We start from the raw sequence: 20058 nt of genomic DNA, 5'->3' as shown, positions 1-20058 counted from the left end.
GCCTCAACCAGGTGACTGAACTTTCGCTGTGTCAGCCTCTCCCCACGTGTTACTCTCCCGTCTCGGTGGTCTCTCACTGTGCAGAGCTGGAGGCACCGAGAGACCCGGTAGAGAACTTGCTGGGCTTTGGGTGAAGCAGAAATGGGCACAGAGCCCGGTGACCTAGTTCTTGGCATGCACCTGAGCTCAGAGGTGTCTGCACCTCCAGGGTCTGTACAACTTCCAACAAGTGACCACCTCTATGCCAGGAAGGATACTGAGCACCTTACATGCACTGTCGAGTCGCATTTAGTTTTCTCAGGAAGTCTGTAGAGTGGGCAGTGCTGTGCCCATCTTGTGGATGAGAAAACTGAGGTTAACAGAGGCTAACTTTTAAATGTGCCAAGAATAGGTTAGCAAAACACTAATAAATGGACTTTAAGTGCTGACATCTCAGGTGGAAGAGGGGGAGAGGAAAACAATGAGAAAAATATGTGAAGGCTCAGCTCAAATCAAATGCAGATGGGAAGATCTGAGTTCTGATCTTGGCAAGTGCACACCAGTCTCTTAGTCTTTTATCTGTAAAATGGGCATAATTGTATTTTTGCTGTTCACCTTCTACAGCTCCAAGAAGAACAAATAAAAATGTCTGAGGGCAGGCCCTCTGCTAAATTAGACTTTCTATCTAAGACAGTGGTTCTCAACCTTCCTAATGCCGCGACCCTTTAATACAGTTCCTCATGACCCCCAATTTCATTGTTACAAATTAAACATAATTAGAGCATAGTGATTAATCACAGAAACAATATGTAATTATGTATGTGTTTTCCGATGGTCTTAGGCGACCCCTGTGAAAGGGTCGTTCGACCCCCAAAGGAAACATAGTGTGTAAAGTAAAGAAGAGGAGCGAGTGGGGTGCAGGGCTGCAGCACAGCCCGCACTCAGCTCCAGCACGCCACAGCTGGTGATTTTAAGTAGCCACTGAGCCTTAGTTTTCTTATCTATAAAATGGAACTTGTTAACCTAAAAATAAAAGGCCTCTCAAAGTAAGAGGCATCAAGCATTTATTTGAGATCAAAGAGTAGCTATTTGGGAGGCACTGATTCAGGCAGAAGCCCAAAGCATGTGTCGATTAGGAGACAAAGCCAGTAGCACTTATGAGGAGGGGAAGGGGAACAGTTGCATCGACAGGAGGAGGCCTTTCCATTGGTGCAGATAACACAGCACAGTGATGCTAATTCTAAATAAGGTTTTGAATTTTCAGTCTGGTAGTCATCAGTTCGCTAGTCATAATATCTACTTTCTTGTTATCTTTGCAAACAGTTTTTGGGGTCATACTGTTGCTTTAGGCCAGGGGTCCTCAAACTTTTTAAACAGGGGGACAGTTCACTGTCCCTCAGACCGTTGGAGGGCCGGACTATAGTTTAAAAAAAACTATGAACAAATTCCTATGCACATTGCACATATCTTATTTTGAAGTAAAAAAACAAAACGGGAACAAATACAATATTTGTATTTGCATGTGGCCCCCGGGCCGTAGTTTGAGGACCCCTGCTTTAGGCCAAGTCCAACGGTGATTTTTGCCCGTTTTAACATTCCAAAGGTTTGAGGTATAAGGTGTGCAAGGCCATTCCTCTGGAATAGCAGCTCTAGCTCCATTTACTTATTTAATTAATTTTTATAATAAGGAATTAAGGTGAGTATTAAATAACATGAGCTAACAGGAACTCAAAAAGGTTGAAAACAGGATTGGAGAAAGATATAACTGGGCAATTTTGAAACAAAGAAAACAATTTCATATTAGATAAAATAGAATATAACTCAAATATATCATAAAGACAAAGAAAGATATTATCTATAATAATAAAAGTGCAATATGCTAATTAGACCAGACAGCCGAACAACCTTCCGGACATCATTCCGAATGTCCTTCCGGATGAAGCCGCGGGGGCCAAGGCAGAGGCAGTTAGGGGCAATCAGGCAGGTAGGCAGAGTGGTTAGGGGCAATCAGGCAGGCAGAGCGGTTAGGAGCCAGCGGTCCCAGGTTGTGAGAGGGACAGCCCCCGAGGGGTCCCAGATTGCGAGAGGGTGCAGGCAGGGCTGAGAGACCATCCCCCCACCCCGTGCATGAATTTCGTGCACCAGGCCTCTAGTAGTCTCATAAGAGTAGCCATAACTAAGAAGATATAATCATGGCCATATATATTGTATAAAATAAACTTGAAATATAAACCAACAACTGACAGACTGCATGGAGGAGATAAGTCAATAGTTGGGTTTAAAAGTTTTCACACATTCTGCTCTGAAAATAAAAAAAGTAGACAAAGAGGAAACAAGAATAAAGAATATTAAAAGGACATGATTAATAACTTGGTCACACATGGAACAGTCATAGGAATTAATCACGCACTAAGCCACAAGGGCATCATCAATATATTCCAATGAATTGTCACACTATGGACTGTCCAGACCACAAAGACATGAAATTAGAAAACAATAATGAATGGATTGCTGTAGAAATCTCATGTGTAGATTTCTAAAAACATTACTGTTTTAAAAAGTCATTGTTTAAGAGGACGTGATAGTGGAAATTATAAAAGAAAAACAATGAAACCACTATGTCAAAAATTTTAGGGGAATTTATAACAAATTATTCAACTCTAAGATTCATAGAGTTCTACTCTAAGAACATAGAAAAGCAACAGTTTTATTTTTTAAATTACAGTTTGCATTCAATATTAATTTGTATTAGTTTCCAGTGTACAGCACAGTGGTCAGATAGTCATACACTCCACAAAGTAAGATTTAGATCAAATAAGTAAGAAGGAAGGAAATAAAAAAGATAAGGATGAAAATAGAAAATTTAAAATAAAGGAAAAGGGGACAGAAAATTAACAAAAGTTAGTTTTCTGAGAAGATTAATACAATAGGCAAAATATTTGTCAAAGTTTGATTATGAAAAAGAAAAAACAATATGGAATGAAAAAGGAATAAATACAGACATAACGATACAGATTTAGTAGTAAAATAATAAAATATTATAAACAACTACATATCAATACATTTGAAAACCTAGATGAAACACACTTCTAGAAAAAAATGTGAATGCCACAATTACCGCGATAAGAGATGAGGAGACCTTGAATACATTGCTAAGCACTAAAGAGAACAATGGTAACTTACCACCCCCTCAGGCGAAGATGGTTTTCTGGGTAAGACATCCTAAACTTCATGAATCAGATAGTTTCTATAGTTATAAGTCGTTCCAGAAAAGAGAAAGATAAGGAAACGGCTATCTCACTCATTTTCCGACTTATTGTAAAATCTTTATGTCAAAACCAGATATGAACTGAACTAGAACAGAAGTTGTAGGTATCATTTCAAATCCTGAGTGTATCAAACCTCAATGAACTATCAGCCGACTAAACATACTACGAACAGGGGGGTTAACCCAGGAACTTGAGGTGGTTCTGCTTTAGAAAGAAACGTCAGTTTAGCTGACCACATTCGTGAACAAAAGGGGAAAAATAATGTATCTCACTAGATATGAGAAAATATTGAATGGAGCTCAAACCCTTAAATAATGAAGCTCTCGGGAGCGTAGGATTTGAAGGGAACTTCCTCCTCCTGACAGAGGCCGTCCTCTAAAAATGTTCAGCAAAAATCGTGCTCAACACCTTGCGGACGGGTCACGAGAATTCTCGTGTTTTCTGTTCGAAGGCTTGTGGCCAATCACGAGAATTCTTTAAAAAGTTGTAAGCTTGTAAGAACATGTGATAACTTCAAAATGCAATAGGTGTTTAATTTTAAATCGTGCCTTTAACATTTATGTAAAACGTTTTTTTGTACTCACTCGTTCAGTAGAAACTTATCTGGCCACTGGGTAAAGTTAGCAATAAAACTACTGGCCCGCAGTGTGTTAGAAAGTTCTCTTTGAGGTCAGGGACAAGGTAGAGATGCTCGCTACCACCCTGCTAGTCACCCAAGAGAAATAAATAATAAAGATAAGGGCAGGGAGCAAAGAACAACAGTTGTTATTTTTGGAGATTATAAATGTATGTAAATAACCTCTGGGAATCAGTGAGTGATTAGAGCTAGTAACAGGTTTCAACCAAGTAGCCCAGAAAATGAAATTTCTAATAACCGTAAAACCGGCAAAGTCAGCTAACAAAAATGTCCAGGACTTTCATAGAACGCAGTTTGTGATCCTATGTGAATACAGCCATGTGAATTAATAAAGGGAAAGATTCTGTTCATGGATGCAGACTTAATATTGTAAAGATGTCAGTTCTCTTACAATTTATAAATTAAAAAATAGAGCAATCAAAATCCCAGGAGGATTTTTTTTTTTTTTGAGACTGATAAGATGATGCTAAGGTTCATATGGAAGTATAAATACCTACAGTTTTCTGAATCAGCCTAAAAAAGAAAAGCAAAAAGAGGGGATTCACCCTACCCAGGTGATACTGCAAAGCCAGAGAGATTAAAACAGAAGGTAATGGCGCAGGAACAGACCATGCTAAGTTCAGCACCAAGTTCAGCAACACATGAAAATGCACACGACTTATGAGGGAAGTAGCCTCACAAGTTAGGAGAAAAAGAAAAGTGGACTTTTTTTTTTTTTTTTTTAGTATGTGATGTTAGAAAATTGCCTTAGAGTGTAGAGAGAAATGCAATGATAAGCCTATCTCACCCACTATTTAAAAATTCCAGATTGTAGAGGTAGATGTAAGTGCAACAGCTAAAAAATAAAGCCAGTAGATAAAAACAGAGAGTAACTGAGAATTTGGAGTAGGGAAAGATCCCCTAAAGACCAATGATAATGGAAAAATAGACTAATTTGTCTACGTCGGGCTGAGTACTGGGTACTAGGAGCTGCTCCATAAATGTCAGTCTCTTCATTTCGTTCCCTGGTCCAGTCCTAGTCAGGGACACCTAGTCAGGGACAGCCATACACCCGGCTGCCGTATGGCTCCCTGGGGAGAGATGGCGGGGCCGCCTGGCCGAGGAGGGCCTTCAGCGTGCCCGAGGCAGAACCTGATGGTCTCTTCTTCTCTTGGTCTGAATTGCTGCTCTGTCTGGGGGTTCAGGCTCGCTGTCTGGAGGAATGTCTTAGCAAGAAGCCTCCAGTGCAGGCCTGGGTGGCCCAGGGACACCAGGCACAGGTCATCAGTGCGGGCCCCGGGCATCCGTGGCCGTCCTCACCGTCAGGGTGAGTGTGGGTCACGCTAAAGCAAGAGATGGGCTGGCCAGTGGCACCTCCCAGCCACCCCTGCTGAACTCCAGAGTCGTGCCAGGAGCTTGTTAAAAATAAAATGGGAGGCCCCGCCCTGCCGCACCGATCCAGCAGCTGCGGGGCAGCTCAGGATCTTTGACTTAGTTCCCAAGTGTGGCCAACCTGGGTCACCTCTCCAGGGTCCAGGAGATGAGAACCGCTCAGCTCCCAGGGGTGCAGAACTGCCTGGGGAGAAAGGGGCATACATATATGTAAGTTTGCCTGGGGCAGGATGAGTGGGAAGTGCAGTGGTTAGGATGGGAGGAGCGTAAGGAGTCCAGCCTGAAGGTGCCAGTGAGAGCCCAGCTGTAAACAAACTCTCCTCTGTGATGCCCCCTCCGCCCGCCCCCTCGGTTCTGACCCCTGACTTGCCTGCTTCCTTCACTAGCCTGGGAGCCCCTTGAAGGCAAGCACATTGCATTCATTCATTCATTCATTCATTCATTCCTCAAATATGTATGAAGACATTTGCATGCCAGGGGCAGGCCCATTATAATGGGGACCCAGGCTGAGTCAGCCCACTAGAACTTCCAGTCCGGTCAGGAGGCAGGCAGGGAGAGCGAGCAGCTCCAACGTGTGCTAAATGCTGCGGGGGAGACTCAGCAGCCACGCAATAGGGACACTCATCCCCCACTTGTGAGGGCTGGATGGTGATGAACGGGGTAATTAAAGGAGAACAGGGAAGTGCTGCAGACCCACAGAGAGGTATGTGCGGCCTTGGCTGGGGACAGAAAAGGTCAAGGTGACTGCACTTCAGATGGGAGGGCTGTTCTGGGGGCTGAGGCCAGGGTATGGGCTGGGGCCCTCGCAGAGCCCTCGTGCAGGCGTTTTTACTTCAGTGCGGGGCCTTGTGGTAGGGACAGGGGGAGGTCCCACCCTCCGCTCCCCAGGTACCCAGCGTGGGACCTGCCCGGGGCAGCTGCCGGGAATGTGTGGTGAACGGGCTGCTCTTCTCCAGCAGGACTGGGGGGCCCGACCCCAGCTCCTGCCACTTCCTCCCCGTCATCCCCTTCTGTTCTGGGGCCTGGGCCAGCTCTCCTTCTGGGAACAGGAAGTATTCCTTCAGCACCTGAGCCTCAGGAGGACTGGGCTTCTCTGACCTCGCAAGTTAAGAACTGTGTCCGCTGTGTCCGCGAGAATCCAGTGCTCCGCCTCCTGGGGAATGGCTCTCCCCTGGGCAGGTGGTCTCGCCAGGGTCTGGGCCTTGAGGGCATCCGGGGCTTGGTGGGTGTGCACTGGTGTGAGGGCTGCATGGGCACCTCTGCTCAGTCCCTGGACAGTGAGCCCTTTCTCCACCTGGGGAGGCCGCGGGCCCTGGTGGATCTGTCCGAGCCGGCCTCGCGCTCTGGGACTCGGGGCGTGGCGGCAGCAGTGGCCATGTTATCGATCCGTGTTTTGTGCCGGCCGCCCCGTACACTCTGCCCTCTGTCCATCCCAGAAACCCCGGGGGAGGGGGTGAGAAGCTCAGCAGATACACGTGGAGACAGACCCCTGTGGGAGGGTAGTAAGCTCCCTGCTTCCCAGCAGGTCGGTAAAGGTTAGCCAACAGGATTTTCACTTCATCTTGGGGACCTGCCCTCTCCCGGGATGTGCAGGACCCAGCAGCAGGCACTGGCTGGGGCTGTGACCCGGAGAGATGTCTGCTGTGGGACACCACCCCCCCACCCCCCCCCGGCCAGCCCCCGTGGGGGGCCTCCTTCCTGGGGAAGGGGTGGGGCTCCTGGAAGCTGAGGATGGTCCCCCTCAGCAGCCCATCCCCCACTTGCTAGTGTAATAAGCAACAGGATGCCCTTTCTGGCTTTTCAAATTGGTAACAGTTACCATTAGAGTCTGCACAATCACAGTACATGGTTAAGTGAAAAAAAGCCCTGTGACCTCCATTTCTGTGAAAACTGCGCATACTTGCTTCTGGAAAAGACTGAAAGGAAATGTATCAACCTGCTAAGGCGACTGCAACCTTACCACTGGTGGCATTCTGTGATAAAATATTTCCCTTTGGCTTAGCTACATCTTCTAGTTTTTCTCCCGAGTATTGGGCCATTAAAAGGAACAGGGGGACAGAATTTGCCAGGAGCAAACTCAGTGTTATGCGAGGAGAGGCTCAGGTGGGGGCTCCTTGCACAAGTGAATGAGGGGGTTCCAGCCTGTGGACCAAGGGGAGGCGGGGGAGAAGAGGGAGGGGTCTCCCCAGAGCCACCCAGGAGGGCACCCCAGCCTGGGACTGGCGGAGCTGGTGTCTGGTGCCCGGTCAGTGTCAGCCGTGTGTGGGTGCTGTCTGGTTCTCGCAGCCTGCCCCACTGGCCCGGGCTGCCCCACTGGCCGGGCTGCCCCACTGGCCGGGCTGCCCCACTGGCCGGGCTGCCCACTGGCCGGGCTGCCCCACTGGCCGGGCTGCTCCTTGAGGGCAGGGCCGGCTGAGTCGCTGGCCAGGCGCCTGCGGGAGGGAGGGGACCTGCCCAGGCAGCCTGTCCGGTTCCAGGAGCGTGCAGGTCTCCAGTCTAACTTCCCCTCGGGCCTTCTTTTTTCTAGATCCACTTCCCAGACGTGGAGCGGGTCGAGTGGGCCAACAAGGTAAGGCCAGGGCACCGTGCGTGGGACTGACCTCACTCCAGGGCCGCCCCCTGCCCTCTGCTGAGTCACCTGCAGGGATGGGGCGGAGGGGCGGGGCGGGCAGCATGTGGGCCCAGGCCCTGCCTGCCCCAGGGGTGGTGGTCTTCTCCGGTCTCTCCCCTTAGCCCTTACCTCCCTCCCGGTTCTTCTTGTCACCAACGACTTGCTTTTCTTTGAAAAACCATGCTTTTCCCTGTGTCAGTCATGCATGGGTGCGGCGGGAAAGTTAGGAAATACAGAGCAGACAGAAAAGTGCAGCCTCCAGCGGCCTGGCCCAGAGAAGCTTCCCCGGAGCGGAGGGCGCTGATTGCACAGCTGCCTCTGGCTTTGGCCGGGTTCCCAGCCCAGATCCGCCAGCACGGGCCGGGCGAGCTCGGGCAGGTTGCCGAACGCCTGAGAGCTGGCTCCCTCCTCTGTGCAGTGGAGTGATTATGGTCCCTGCCCGTGCGCTTGGTGCGAGGATTAGTGAGGCGATTAATGCACCACAGGGCCTGGTGCATTGTGGGTGCCGGGTGCCGGGATGGCTGTCATCACAGGTGTGACTGCTGCAGGGTCGCAGGGAGCGCCTGTGGGCTCGGCTGCAGGTGCCCAGGGTGGGCTCTGAGGCTCCCTCCCCTTACAGTGAGAAATCAGACTGTTCCTCCCTGACCTGCCCAAAGCTGTCCCTGTATGTGAAGGTGCATGCAGTCCCCCTTGAGACTTAAACACAAACCTCGCCTCTGTTCTGGACAGGAATGACTTAGGTTAAATATAAAAAAGGATTTCCTCATTGTGTTTTTTGTTAATCCTCACCTGAGGATATTTTCCCCTTGATTTTTAGGGAGAGAGGAAAAGAGAGGGAGAGACAAAAAGAAACATCAATGTGAGAAAAACACATTGATTTGTTGCCTCCTGCACACGCCCCGACCAGGCCGGGGAGGAGCCTGCAACCTAGGTACATACCCTTGACTGGAATCGAACCAGAAACCCTTTGGTTCGCAGGCTGACGCTCTGTCCACTGAGCCAAACACGTAGGGCCCGATTGTTTTTCATCTAAGGCTGCCATTCTCATATTACCCCAATGTCTTTGCCGAGGTCTCCGCCCAGCCGGCGTGGCTCAGTGGTTGAGCGTTGACCTATGAACCAGGAGGCCAGTGTTCGATTCCTGGTCAGGGCACATGCCCGGGTTGCAGGCTCAATCCCCGGTGTGGGGTGTGCAGGAAGCAGCCAATCAATGATTCTCTCTCATCACTGATGTTTCTCTCTCTCTCTCTCTCTGCCTCTCCCTTCCTCTCTGAAATCAATAAAAATATATTGTTCTCGGCCTCTGGGTAAAATTTGGAGGAAGGAGTTTGCTGCTTTAGGAAGAGGGAACAGATTTCTGCGGATTAATTTCTATAAATTAATTAATTAATATCTGTGGGCAGGGCCTCTGGGACAAACCGTGTCCTGTGCCCCCCGGTAGTGTGTTTCTGTGTGCTTGGGAGTCCACAGGCCCCCGCATGCATGGTATCGTCTTGCATCAACACAGACCAGAGGTTTAAGACTCCCGGATGGGAAACAGTTACGTAGACGAACCACACACTCGGGCAGCAAGTGTGTCCCAAAGAGCATAGTGCTCCAGAGGCACTTGGCAAAGGACAGAGCAGCGAGACGGGAGGATGGGACCAGCCCCTAGAGAGGCCCCTGAGGGAGGGGGGACGAGCCTCCCGCCTCCAGGCTGGGGAGGCGCATCTGTAAACGGAGGCCCCAGCCTGAGAGAAGGAAGAGGAAGACGCCTTTGCGCGGAGCCTACGGCTGCCTGGCCCTCCCTCCGCTGCTCCTCTCTGATCACCCTCTCCGGGCACCAGGCCCGTCTCTGCTGCCTTCCCTCCCCGGCCCTGCACGGGGTGCCCAGACCAGCCGTGGGTCATTCTGCATAGAAATTTGCCGGAGAAGGCAGCCTGTTCTGATGGCTAGAAAAAGCCTAAATCCACAGGAAACAATTTGTTTCTCTTCTATGATTTTTTTTTCTTTAAACTTCTAGCCAGCTGCTACTCACTTATCCCACAGTGAGGATTCAGATCATTTATGTGTTAGCACAGGACCAAAGGGCTTCACATCACTGGGTGTAGCGCATGACTGTGTGTCTCACGGTGCTCTGCAAACAGCACCAGATCGTGGGGGCCTGCTGCCTACACCAGAGTGAGAACCAGTGCTGTCGTTACGCGCTGTGCGGCGCACAGACGGCGGCTGGGCGGGCAGATGGGCGGGCAGGCAGATGGGCAGTGCAGAGTAAGGATCCCGGGGCCCTTATATGCATATATTTAAAATGGAATTTTAAAATATAAAATTTTGTTAAATTTTGGAAGTGAAACTTCAAGTTAGGTTTTTAGTGCGGGCTGGGATTAGACCAGAGAGGGCCAGCTCCAAGGCCTGAAAGCGTCATTCAGGCAGCCGAGGGTCTGGGGTGGGGCACACAGACCTGACCACCGAGGGCCTCTTCCTGTCCCCACAGATCATCTCCCAGATCTGGCCCTACCTGAGCTTAATTATGGAAAACAAGGTCCGGGAGAAACTCGAGCCCAAGATCCGGGAGAAGAGCGTCCACCTGAGGACCTTCACCTTCACCAAGCTCGACTTCGGACGGAAGGTCAGTGCTGCCTCGGGAAGGGCGGCTGGGCCTTTTCTCTGTCCGCCGACCCCGTCACGGCAGGCGGAAAGGATCCCACTGGGCTTCACCGGGGCCCGGCCCCCACCGGCACTGCCCAGCCCCTGGTCCTCCGTCTAGACCCCTGGCTCCGGGTCCCAGCACCGTCTATGCAGATCTGAGCAAGCCCCACTCGGATCAGAGCTGGGGTGGGAAACAATTCCAGATTTCTTCAGCCAGAGTTTGAAAGGATGTCATGCAGGGAAGCCAGCCAGATACAAGATGTCCAAGTCACACTGGCTACCCCCGGGCACCAGCTGGGGAGAACAGGGCCTCTGGGAGTGGATAGCGCCTCGGAGCAGGGTGTGTTGCTGTACCAGTCCATTGATTCTGACGGTCGGCGTCCAGAGCCCAGACTCGGGGTGAAAGAAGCTTCTGTTTAACAAACGCATCCCCAGGCAGAGGACCGTGGGGTGTCATCGCCCAGTAAACCGGAGGCCTGGGCCTCTAATCTGCTCTGGAATAAGCAGGTGTCTGAGTGAGGCCAGTCTGCTGAGAGCTGTCTGCCAGCCCCAGGGCAAGGATCCAGCTCGGATGTCTCCCCCCCACACACAGACCCCCCACCCCGAGTGGGGGCTGGATCAGGCTTGCCTGAGCCCTGGAGATTCTGGCTCATGCCACTCCGACTCTGCCAGGCCTGGCTCGTCCCAGAATCTGCTGGTTCATTTGTTCATTCTGTGTTCACTCACGTATGACATGGAGCATGGCTGTGTGGGAGGCACCCACTGTAGACGGAGGTGGGTGTGGCTGTGTCCCTGCCTTCAGGAAAGTCCCTGTTCTGTGTGGAGGCAGATGCATATACAGGTGGATGATGGCATGGCAGTGTATGCACCGTGGTGGAGGAATGCGTGAATTCAGGAGTGGGGGCCGCGGTAGTCAGGGAAGGCTTCCCGGAGGGGTGATAGCTGAGTTGGCATTTGAAGAATTCAGCAGGCGGAGAGAACCTGCTCAGCCAGGCGGGTAGTCAGTCTGGTGGTGCCGGTGGGATGCGGCACTGCTGGAGAGCGCCCCCTGCTGGCAGCAGGAGCAGGCCTAGAGCTGGCTGATCCCGAGGATGGTTTTTGCACCTCAGGGGAACCTGGCCAGGGACCTGCAGGAGAAGTACCCGCCCGACTCCTGGTATTCCGAGCCCTTCCCGTCTCCTCCCCGACCTAGCTTCTCCCCCCCACCCCCCAACTCCTCTCCATTTGGGGGCTCACAGAGGACTCGTCAGTGACCCTCGTGGGCTCGGCCAGGACCAGTGCTCTCACCACAGCCCTTCCTCATGCCCCTGAGTGTTTACAGCTCCTCGGATTCCTGTGTCCATGCCCAACTCCACTCTGTGCTGTGAGGACCTTGGGTCAGTGGCGTAACCTCTCTGAGCTTGTTTCCTCATCTGTAAGGAAAGGACCTGCCTCTAAGGGTGGTTGTGAGTGAGACTGAGGGGCCTGGCCTCGGCACTCTGCCTGGCTGTGTGCGTGGTAGTGCTTAGGCCCCTGGAGAGACCGCCAGGGCGGCCCAACCCAGCCTTGAGCCCTCGCCTGCTGTGAGCCCTGGGCTAGGACCGCCCTGCAGCGCAGAGCAGATGCACACAGGATGGCTCTCCTTCCTCCCTGTGGGGGGGCTCAGGAGGGCAGCCGTCCTCAGACGGGGTTCTGGGGCTGCTGAGCTTTCACAGGTGTCCGCACACCGACCCGCTGGGAGCAGCAGGCTCCAGGCTGTGGGAAGTCAGTTATGTCGTACCCCCCTCCCCGCCCCTCCCTCCCCCTACAGCCCAGGCTTCCACTGGCTGTTCTGGCCTTTATCCCCAAAGCCCTGGGGGCCAGGGTAGAGCCAGGGGCTGAGGGCCTGAAGCTTCTACAATTCTGGGAACTCCCTTAAAGAAAAAGAGTGTAAAATGAGGACAAAAATGAATGTTAAATAAATATGAGAATGAGAAAATAAACCACAGCAACTTATACATTTGACATACCACACAAATCAAACACTCTGGAAAAACTACATAATTTTAATTAACTGCTCAACGTGCCCCTATCGTACTGTTTTCCCTGCATGTTTGGCTCTGTGCTCTTTGATAACTTTTCATGGGACAGTGCATATGTAAACATCACTTTCTAGGAGAATAGAGAGATGATGAAGTGTTTCCTCTAGTCTGATCACATTTTTCCTTTAATATTTTATTATGAAACTTTTCAAAAACAAAGTTGAGAGAACATCTGGATTACCCAGTGAGCCGTTTGCTGTGATGCTTTAGCACATGCCCATGCCTCTGTCCCTCTTGGCATCTTTTCTAAAGCGCATTTCACACTAAATTCCAGACCTTAGTGAGTCTCACCCCGTCTGCTTCAGTATGTGCATCAAATTCAAATGAAATTTATTTTTGATTCTTTTTAAAAAATCTTTATTCGGATTATTATGGATGTTCCTCTCCATCCCCCCCCCCCATAGCTCCCCTCCACCTGGTTCCCACCCCACCCCAGGCCCTCGCCCCTCCACTGTCCTCATCCATACGTGTAAGATCTTCGTCCAATCTCTTCCTGCACCCCCGACCCCCTTCCCCCCGAGAATTGTCAGTCCGCTCCCTTTCTATGCCCCTGATTCTATTACATTCACCAGTTTATTCTGTTCATGAGATTTTTTATTCGTTTGATTTTTAGATTCACTTGTTGATAGATATGTATTTGTTGTTCATAATTTGTACCTTTACCTTTATTATTCTTTATTTCAGTCAGTGTATGCTTAATTTCTGATTGGTCCTTTTCCACTTTTTTGGCATTCTCACTAAGATCCTTGAAGATCTCACTAAGTTTCTTGGAGGTTTCTAGAAGATGTTTGAGTAATAACTCTATATCCAGTATTTTGCTTCCTTCCATTTCTTTCATTTATGACATGTTTCTTTGTCTCTGCATTTTGGCTGCTTCCCTGTGTTTGTTTCTATGTATTGGGTAGAGCTGCTAAGTCTCCTTGAGTTGATAGAGTGGCCTTGTGTGGTAGGTGTCCTATAGGGCCCAGTGGCTCAGCCTCCCCAGTCACCTGAGGTGGACACTCTTGGTGCACCCCTTTGTGGGCTGTGTGCACCGTCTTGTAGTTAAGACTTGATTGCTGTTGGTATCACTGGGAGGAATTGACCTCCAGGCCAATTGGCTGTGTCTACAATGGAAGAGCTGCTGTGCAGGAGACATCTCTATGGGGCAGGACTTGCTTCAGTGGGGCTTTGGTGCTCACTGAGTCTGCCCCTTGAGTGTGTTGCTTATGGATGTGTAGAGTTGTAATCTGGTATGGTCTCACACTGACCACTGGGTACACTGGCTCTTGGGTCCGCAGGGAGGTGCAAAGTCAGCCACTGCCTGGGGCCTCCCAGCAGGAGCTACCGAGAGATCTGCAGATTCCTCCTCTTTGTATTGGGTTTGGAAGTGCCCAGACAAGGCCCAGCTGTGAAGCAAGGCAGGCTGCTGCTGCCGGCGTTGGGCCTTCTTTTAATAGCTTTGGGGCTCCCTGATCCCGCTGCTGCCTGTTTGACAGGTTTTAGGCTGATAAAGGACAGGCCACTCATATGCAAAAGCCGCTGCGCACAGCTTGGGTGGGTTGTAAATCGGGTGGGGCAGGGGCTCAGGGAATCACCAGGGCGGAGCAAATGGCTGCCAGTCAGCCCTGCACCAGGGAGTTCCCAGCGCAGGAACAATGACTGCTGTGAGCACCTCCATCTGAAAGAAGGCCGCCCTCGCATTCCTGCCCTGATGCCAGACAGTCCAGTTTCTCCCCATGTGTGTCTGGGTCCCCCGGAGTCTCACCCGGAACTAGAGTTCAGAGCAAGCGGGAGCTTCTATCTCTCTCCTGATTAAAAAAGCAGTGCACCCGGGTGCCAGCCCATTCCGCACCTCTGCACCTCCTACCGGTCTCAATGCGCTTTCTTCTTTACCTCTCTAGTGGTAGTACTTTCACTCAGCCAGCCTTCCTGTGGTTCTGGATGATAGTTGTTCCGTCTTTTAGTTGTAATTTTGATGTGATTGTGAGAGGCAGCAAGTACAGGTGTTTACCTGTGCCGCCATCTTGATTCTCCTATTTTTGATTCTTGCTAAATAATAACCAGACCCTCCTCCAGTGCCACTGCCAGGAGGAGGAGAGTGGGCAGAGGGGGAAGAAAGGTGATCTAGGAGCTCAGCCCTTGGCCCAGAGCCTGGGGACTGTGGTCCTGGCGTGGGGCTCTTACATTCCGAGGGTCAGATCACTTAGCCGGGGACCCTGCATCTTCCTTTGCCCTTAGGGGCCAACTCCTACTCATCTGCCCGAACTGCTTAAATGCCACCTCCAGGAAGCCTTCTCTAACCTCTGCCCACCCCAAGCTGGGTTGGGTGGTGCTCCTGAAGTCCCCAGATGGCGACGTGACAGCACAGGCTGCACCTCACCTCCCTCCCCACATCCCTCCCACCACCACCACCGTCTCCTCTGCTGGGCTGTGAGGACAGGCCTGGCCACCTTGCTTTTCACCTGCTCCCAGGCCAGCGCCTGGTGCAGCGCGGGTGCTCAATAAATATCTGTGGAGGAGAGAGAGAAACAAGGGTGCACGTTCTAGGGAGGGAAGTATCAGGGTGACCACGGCAGATGGGACCATGGGGTGGATTTCTGTGTTTATGCCTCAGGAGAGCAGTGGTCATGTTGATTATTTTGGGCAGAACCCGGTGCTGGGAGGGGAGCAGCCTCCCTGCTGCGAGACCTCTGCTGACCCAGCCCCGGCCTCTCTTCCAGTGCCCCAGGGTCAACGGGGTCCAGGCGCACATCAGCAAGCACAACCGGAGGCAGGTGGTCCTGGACCTGCAGATCTGGTGAGCCTCTTGCCTGGGGGCAGGGGTGGGTCCGGGGCACATTCTGTGGGAACAGCAGTTTGAAGATGGGGTAGCATATAGACACTCATTTGCCCCTCAGAGCAGATATACCCCCAACTGCCCTGGGCTGGAGCCTGGGATGGGGAAGAGTTTCAGCAGAAGGGTGATCCTGGGGAGCCACCACCATCTGACCCCTCAGCCCAGGCCCGGCTTCTCCATCAGACCAGGCACCAGGCGGGTTCTGGGTACCAAGGTCCAGGAGCTGAGCTTTCCTAGAGGCGAGGGCCAGGTCTGACCTCGAGGGTCAGAGCAGCTGCCTCAGAGAGGATGTAGCAAGAGGGAGCACGGGTGACAAGATGCTGGGACGTGGGGTGAGTCCCAGGGTGCTCCGCATCGGCTGTGAGACGCCAGCAGGAGAGCTGGGCCCTGTGGCTCCTCGGAAAACGAAAGGATGCAAAGACACACGCGCGACTAGCTGAGCGGGTGGGGCAAGGGCACTGTTTTTGAATGAGGTTTGTAATAGGCTTGGGTTGGTGAGAAGGGAGATTGAACCCAGGAAGTCTTCCTGGAGGTGGTGAGATTGGAATTGTGTTTTAAAGGAACCAGGATCGTCTCCTGAGGTTCCAGAATGTTGCCGTTCCCTTTCAGTGTCCCTATCCCAGAGGCTGCACTGAGGGCACATTGGGAAGACAGGGTCAGCTCTGGGAATGCCCTTCCCCAGTTGGGGGCTGTTCTCAAGTGTGTCGGGATGGTGAAAGCTTTGGGGTCTGGCCCCAGGGCATGCTACGGAGCCTTGTGTGAACAGCTGGGGCCTGTCAGGGTCATCGGGCTTCCCCACCCAGCTTCCCGGGCAGCTCCCTGAGTCCCCAGGCTTTATCCTGACCTTCCAGGGGATACCAGCTCCCCTGCCTGTGCCCTGCAGATATTTGATGGCCACCGCCTCGCTCCCCTTAGTCTCGAGTCCTTTCACAGGGTCTCCGGACCGTTAGCCTCTGAGGCACTCATTCTGAGCTCCCTGTGCCCATCACTTGGCAGGAGCCACCAGCAGGACTCGGCTCCTGAGAACATTGCCTTTTCCCTCCACCACCCCCAGCAACCGCCTGGTGAGGGCTGGATGTAGGCAGTGTGGCTGCTCTGTCCATGGGAAAGACACCTGGGCGGCGAGGTGGGGGCGGCGGGGGGTGGTGGCAGGAGCATAGTCGAGGCAGAGGGCTGGGCCCTGTGTTCCCCAAAAGCCCCTCTTTCACATCCATGGGGTCGTGGGACAAGGTGATACTCAGAGTCATGGTCATCACGGGCAGAGGTGGGGATGTGCATGGGACTCCTGGGTGCAGGGGCCTGGGTCAGTGACGAGCCGAGAAAAGCTGAGACGGTGAGGGTGACCATATCTGGGTGAGGCGGGGCTCGGGCTGGGTGGCGCTGGGCAAGTTTCCCACCTCGCTGAGAGGTGGACCTGCCCCTCTTCCCGACCTTCCTTCTCCCTCCCCTTTCAGCTACATCGGGGACTGCAAGATCAGCGTGGAGCTGCAGAAGATACAGGCTGGTGTGAACGGGATCCAGGTGAGTGGGGCCCGATGGTACTGCCCCCACTCCTGTCCCTGAGGTGGGGTGGGGGGGTCAGGGTGGGGAAAAACAGCCCCATACTGGAGCAGGCTGCAAAAGGGGGTGGTGACACCAAACAGGTCACGATTGAGGGATTCCGTGCCCAAGGTCACACGGCCAGGAAGTGACTGCTGGGCCCCCAACCTGCGGCTCAGCCCCAGAGCCCCTCAGCCCATGCCTGTCTCTGTCTGTAAAGTCCCCCCAGAGAGACGTCCGTGGCTCAGGGAAGGCAGAGGCTCTGTGGGTGGGGTGATGCAGACCCCGTGCTTGCAAACGGGCAGATCGAGGAGGAGGCGGCGAGGAGCGGAGTGGGAGCCGCGCCTGGGCCCCGCTGGCTGGGCCGGCCGGGAATGTGGGCAGCTGCAGGCCCTCAGCCCACCGCCCTCGGAAGGCTGTGGGGGCCAGCTCATGGCCCCTGGGGAGCTGAGTGGGAGCCGCAGGTTTCTGTTTCTGAGCGTGGTCCCTGTGGTGACCACACTCCCCGCAGGTGGGGGGCAGCTGCCCACGCCTGGCGAGCCAGCGGTGCGTGCCCTGGGCATCTGTGTGTGGCATGGGCTCAGTGAGACAGCGGGTGTGGGAAGAAGGGAGGCAGTCCCTCATGGAGCCCTCTGTGCCATCCAGTTGCAGGGCACGCTGCGGGTCATCCTGGACCCCCTCCTGGTGGACAAGCCCTTCGTGGGAGCCGTGACTGTGTTCTTCCTTCAGAAGCCGGTGAGCCCCCGGGATGCAGGCCTGCCCCTCCCCGGGCGGGAGCTCGTGCCTGCCGGGCCCCAGGCGCTGGGTTTGAACCACGGACGGAGATGCCTAAGCCTCCCTAGACCCGGGCACTCCACATGCCCGTCCCGTGAAGTCTAAGGCAGCCTGAGGTACCCGACTCCGCTCTCCCCCAGACCAGAAGCAGCTCGGGGAAGCTGCAGGGCCACTCAGGGCCACGCCTGCGTGATCCTGGCAGGAAGCAGCAGGTCTGACAGCCTGCCCATCCCAAGAGGGCGCCCTCAGCAGGCTGGGTTCTCCCTGTGGTGGGTGTGGGGCGCTGAGCAGAGGGCTCTCGGTCCTGGGCTTCTGGCTCCTTCCAGACTAGCAGCCCCTCTGCCCGCAGCACCTGCAGATCAACTGGACGGGCCTGACCAACCTGCTGGACGCGCCGGGAATCAAGTGAGTGCCTGCGAGAGCCGCCCGCAGAGCCAGGTGGGACCTGGGGCTGTGGTCAGTGCCGGGCGGTGGTTGCCCTCCCTCCCGGCTCCCTGTGAGGAGTGGGGCAGGCACCGAGCTCCCTCCCTCTGGGGGAAACGTTGGGGTGTGGGAGTGGGAGGCTGACAGCATTGTTTGGCCTCTGTGGGCAGGCACTGTGCTCAGAACACACACACACACACATCACGTATGTGCACACACACGTGTGTGGGAGAGCAGGGAGAGTGGCTCTGATCAGATGGGATGTCCTAGAGGAGGCGTGTGGACTGAGGCTCCTGGCGCTGTTGGGTAGCAACTGTGACTTTAGACAAATTTCGTCACCTCTCTGGGCTCTTCCTCAGTAAAAGTGGAGCCCAATTCCTCTATCGTGGGGCCCCTGGGAGAACACAGGTGTGTGTGGTGGTGGCCGAGTGGGTGTGGATGCACATGAGTGGTGAGAAGTGTGTGGAGAGAAGCCCATGAGGCCGCCCCCACCATGGCCACAAGCACAGGCTGGGAGCGGGCAGTGCTTAAAGGGGCACCAGTGAGGAGGAGCTGGTCTGGGAAATCCCTCCTTCCTGGGGCTGGCAGGGAGGGTGCTGCACCCAGAGCTGCAGGCCCCCAGCAGAGAAGGGCTCCAGCCCTGCGTGGACACAGCCCCAGCAGGGAGGGCCAGCTGGGCCGGCCAGGGCACTCACCCTGGCTCGCCAGGCGTGGGCAGCTGCCCCCCACCTGCGGGGAGGAATCCTCTTCTAGGGACCGTCCCTGCTCCCTCTCTGGGGGATGGAGTCAGCCAGCAGAGGAAGAGAATGTGGATGTGATGTCAGGGACCAGAGGGCTAAGGTAGCGACCACTCACCCAGCATTTACTGGGCGCCAGGCACTGTCCTCAGCCCTTCACACATGTAAGTCATCCTCGTAAACTGCTAAGGGGCAGGTGGAATTATCCTCGGGTTAGGGATGAGGAAACTGAGGTTCAGAGAGGTCACACAGCCTCTGTGACTCTAACACGGCGTCAGGTCGGCACTCTTAGCTACCATGCTGGGGCGGCAGGCCGGGCTCAGGCTGCACGCTCCCGGGCAGGGCCCACCCTGGCGCTCTGCTCCTGTGCTGGCTCCGGGGATGGGTGGAGGGACAGGCGGCCTGGGGGAGGCAGTGCCACCTCTCACAGATGGTCGTGCCCACTGTCCCAGTGAGATGTCAGACAGCCTGCTGGAGGACCTCATCGCCGCCCACCTGGTGCTGCCCAACCGCGTGACTGTGCCCGTGAAGAAGGGCTTGGATGTGACCAACCTGCGCTTCCCTCTGCCTTGCGTGAGTACCCGCACCAGCCAGGGCCCGGGCCCGGGCCCAGAGCTGGGGACAGATGGCTGGAGGGGAATGCATTCTCACGGGGCTGGGGGGCGCATGGCACCTCCAGGTCACAGGGCGAAGACTGAGTCTCGGGATTGACTTGTCCAGTCACCCATCCAGGGTCGGGCGAAGCCCAGGGGGCTTCCTTCCCGGATCCGGGTACCGTGCGGCCTGGGTTGGGGCTGGGCAGTCAGCCCGGCCCCAGGAGCCTCCAGGAGCTCCCAGCCTCCTTCAGGGACACGAGGCTCCGGCTCCATCCACGGGGTCTACTGGGAAGGAGAATGGCGGAGCCAGCCGGGGGCTTCCTTCGGTGCTCAGCCCCACTGCCCCCTCTATCCTGGGCCCAGCTAGGGAGGCCCTGAGGACAGCCGTGGGGCTCCCTACAGAAGGGGCCCTGAGCCCTCAGGGCTGGGAGCCGGGGCCCCAGGAAAGGGGAAAGTGCCCACTTCACCATCAGCACCAGGTGCGGCATCAGCCTCCTCAGGCCGTGCGGGCGAGGGACCGGCTCCTGTCGGCCTTCCCACGCGGAGTGTGGCTCCATCCCACCTGGTGAGGCAGGCGCAGACTAACAACGCGACGCCACCACCTGCGCCACAGCCA

The 20058-nt window shown here is 54.2% G+C and overlaps 1 protein-coding gene across 9 annotated transcripts in view; it reads left to right on the top strand.

Moving 5' to 3' along the window:
• ESYT3 (extended synaptotagmin 3) overlaps window positions 1–20058 on the top strand; it is a 47546-nt gene that overhangs the window by 7435 nt on the left and 20053 nt on the right. For 6 of the 9 annotated variants that reach the window (XR_009448536.1, XM_059663817.1, XM_059663819.1 and 3 more), the window contains exons 2-8: window positions 7784–7825; window positions 10341–10475; window positions 15258–15334; window positions 16828–16894; window positions 17558–17647; window positions 18036–18091; window positions 19299–19419. Coding sequence is in view for 8 of the 9 variants with exons in the window: in XM_059663817.1 (XP_059519800.1) it covers window positions 7784–7825; window positions 10341–10475; window positions 15258–15334; window positions 16828–16894; window positions 17558–17647; window positions 18036–18091; window positions 19299–19419 (588 nt within the window). In the remaining variant the exon portion in view is untranslated. The remainder of the gene's footprint in view (window positions 1–7783; window positions 7826–10340; window positions 10476–15257; window positions 15335–16827; window positions 16895–17557; window positions 17648–18035; window positions 18092–19298; window positions 19420–20058) is intronic. The other 3 variants (XM_059663815.1, XM_059663816.1, XM_059663818.1) reach the window with 3 other exon arrangements.

This window comes from Myotis daubentonii, chromosome 14, assembly GCF_963259705.1.
Source record: "Myotis daubentonii chromosome 14, mMyoDau2.1, whole genome shotgun sequence".
Lineage (NCBI taxonomy): Eukaryota > Metazoa > Chordata > Mammalia > Chiroptera > Vespertilionidae > Myotis > Myotis daubentonii.
The sequence above is the reverse complement of the archived record's forward strand: the minus strand, read 5'-3'. Positions and strand labels throughout refer to the sequence as shown.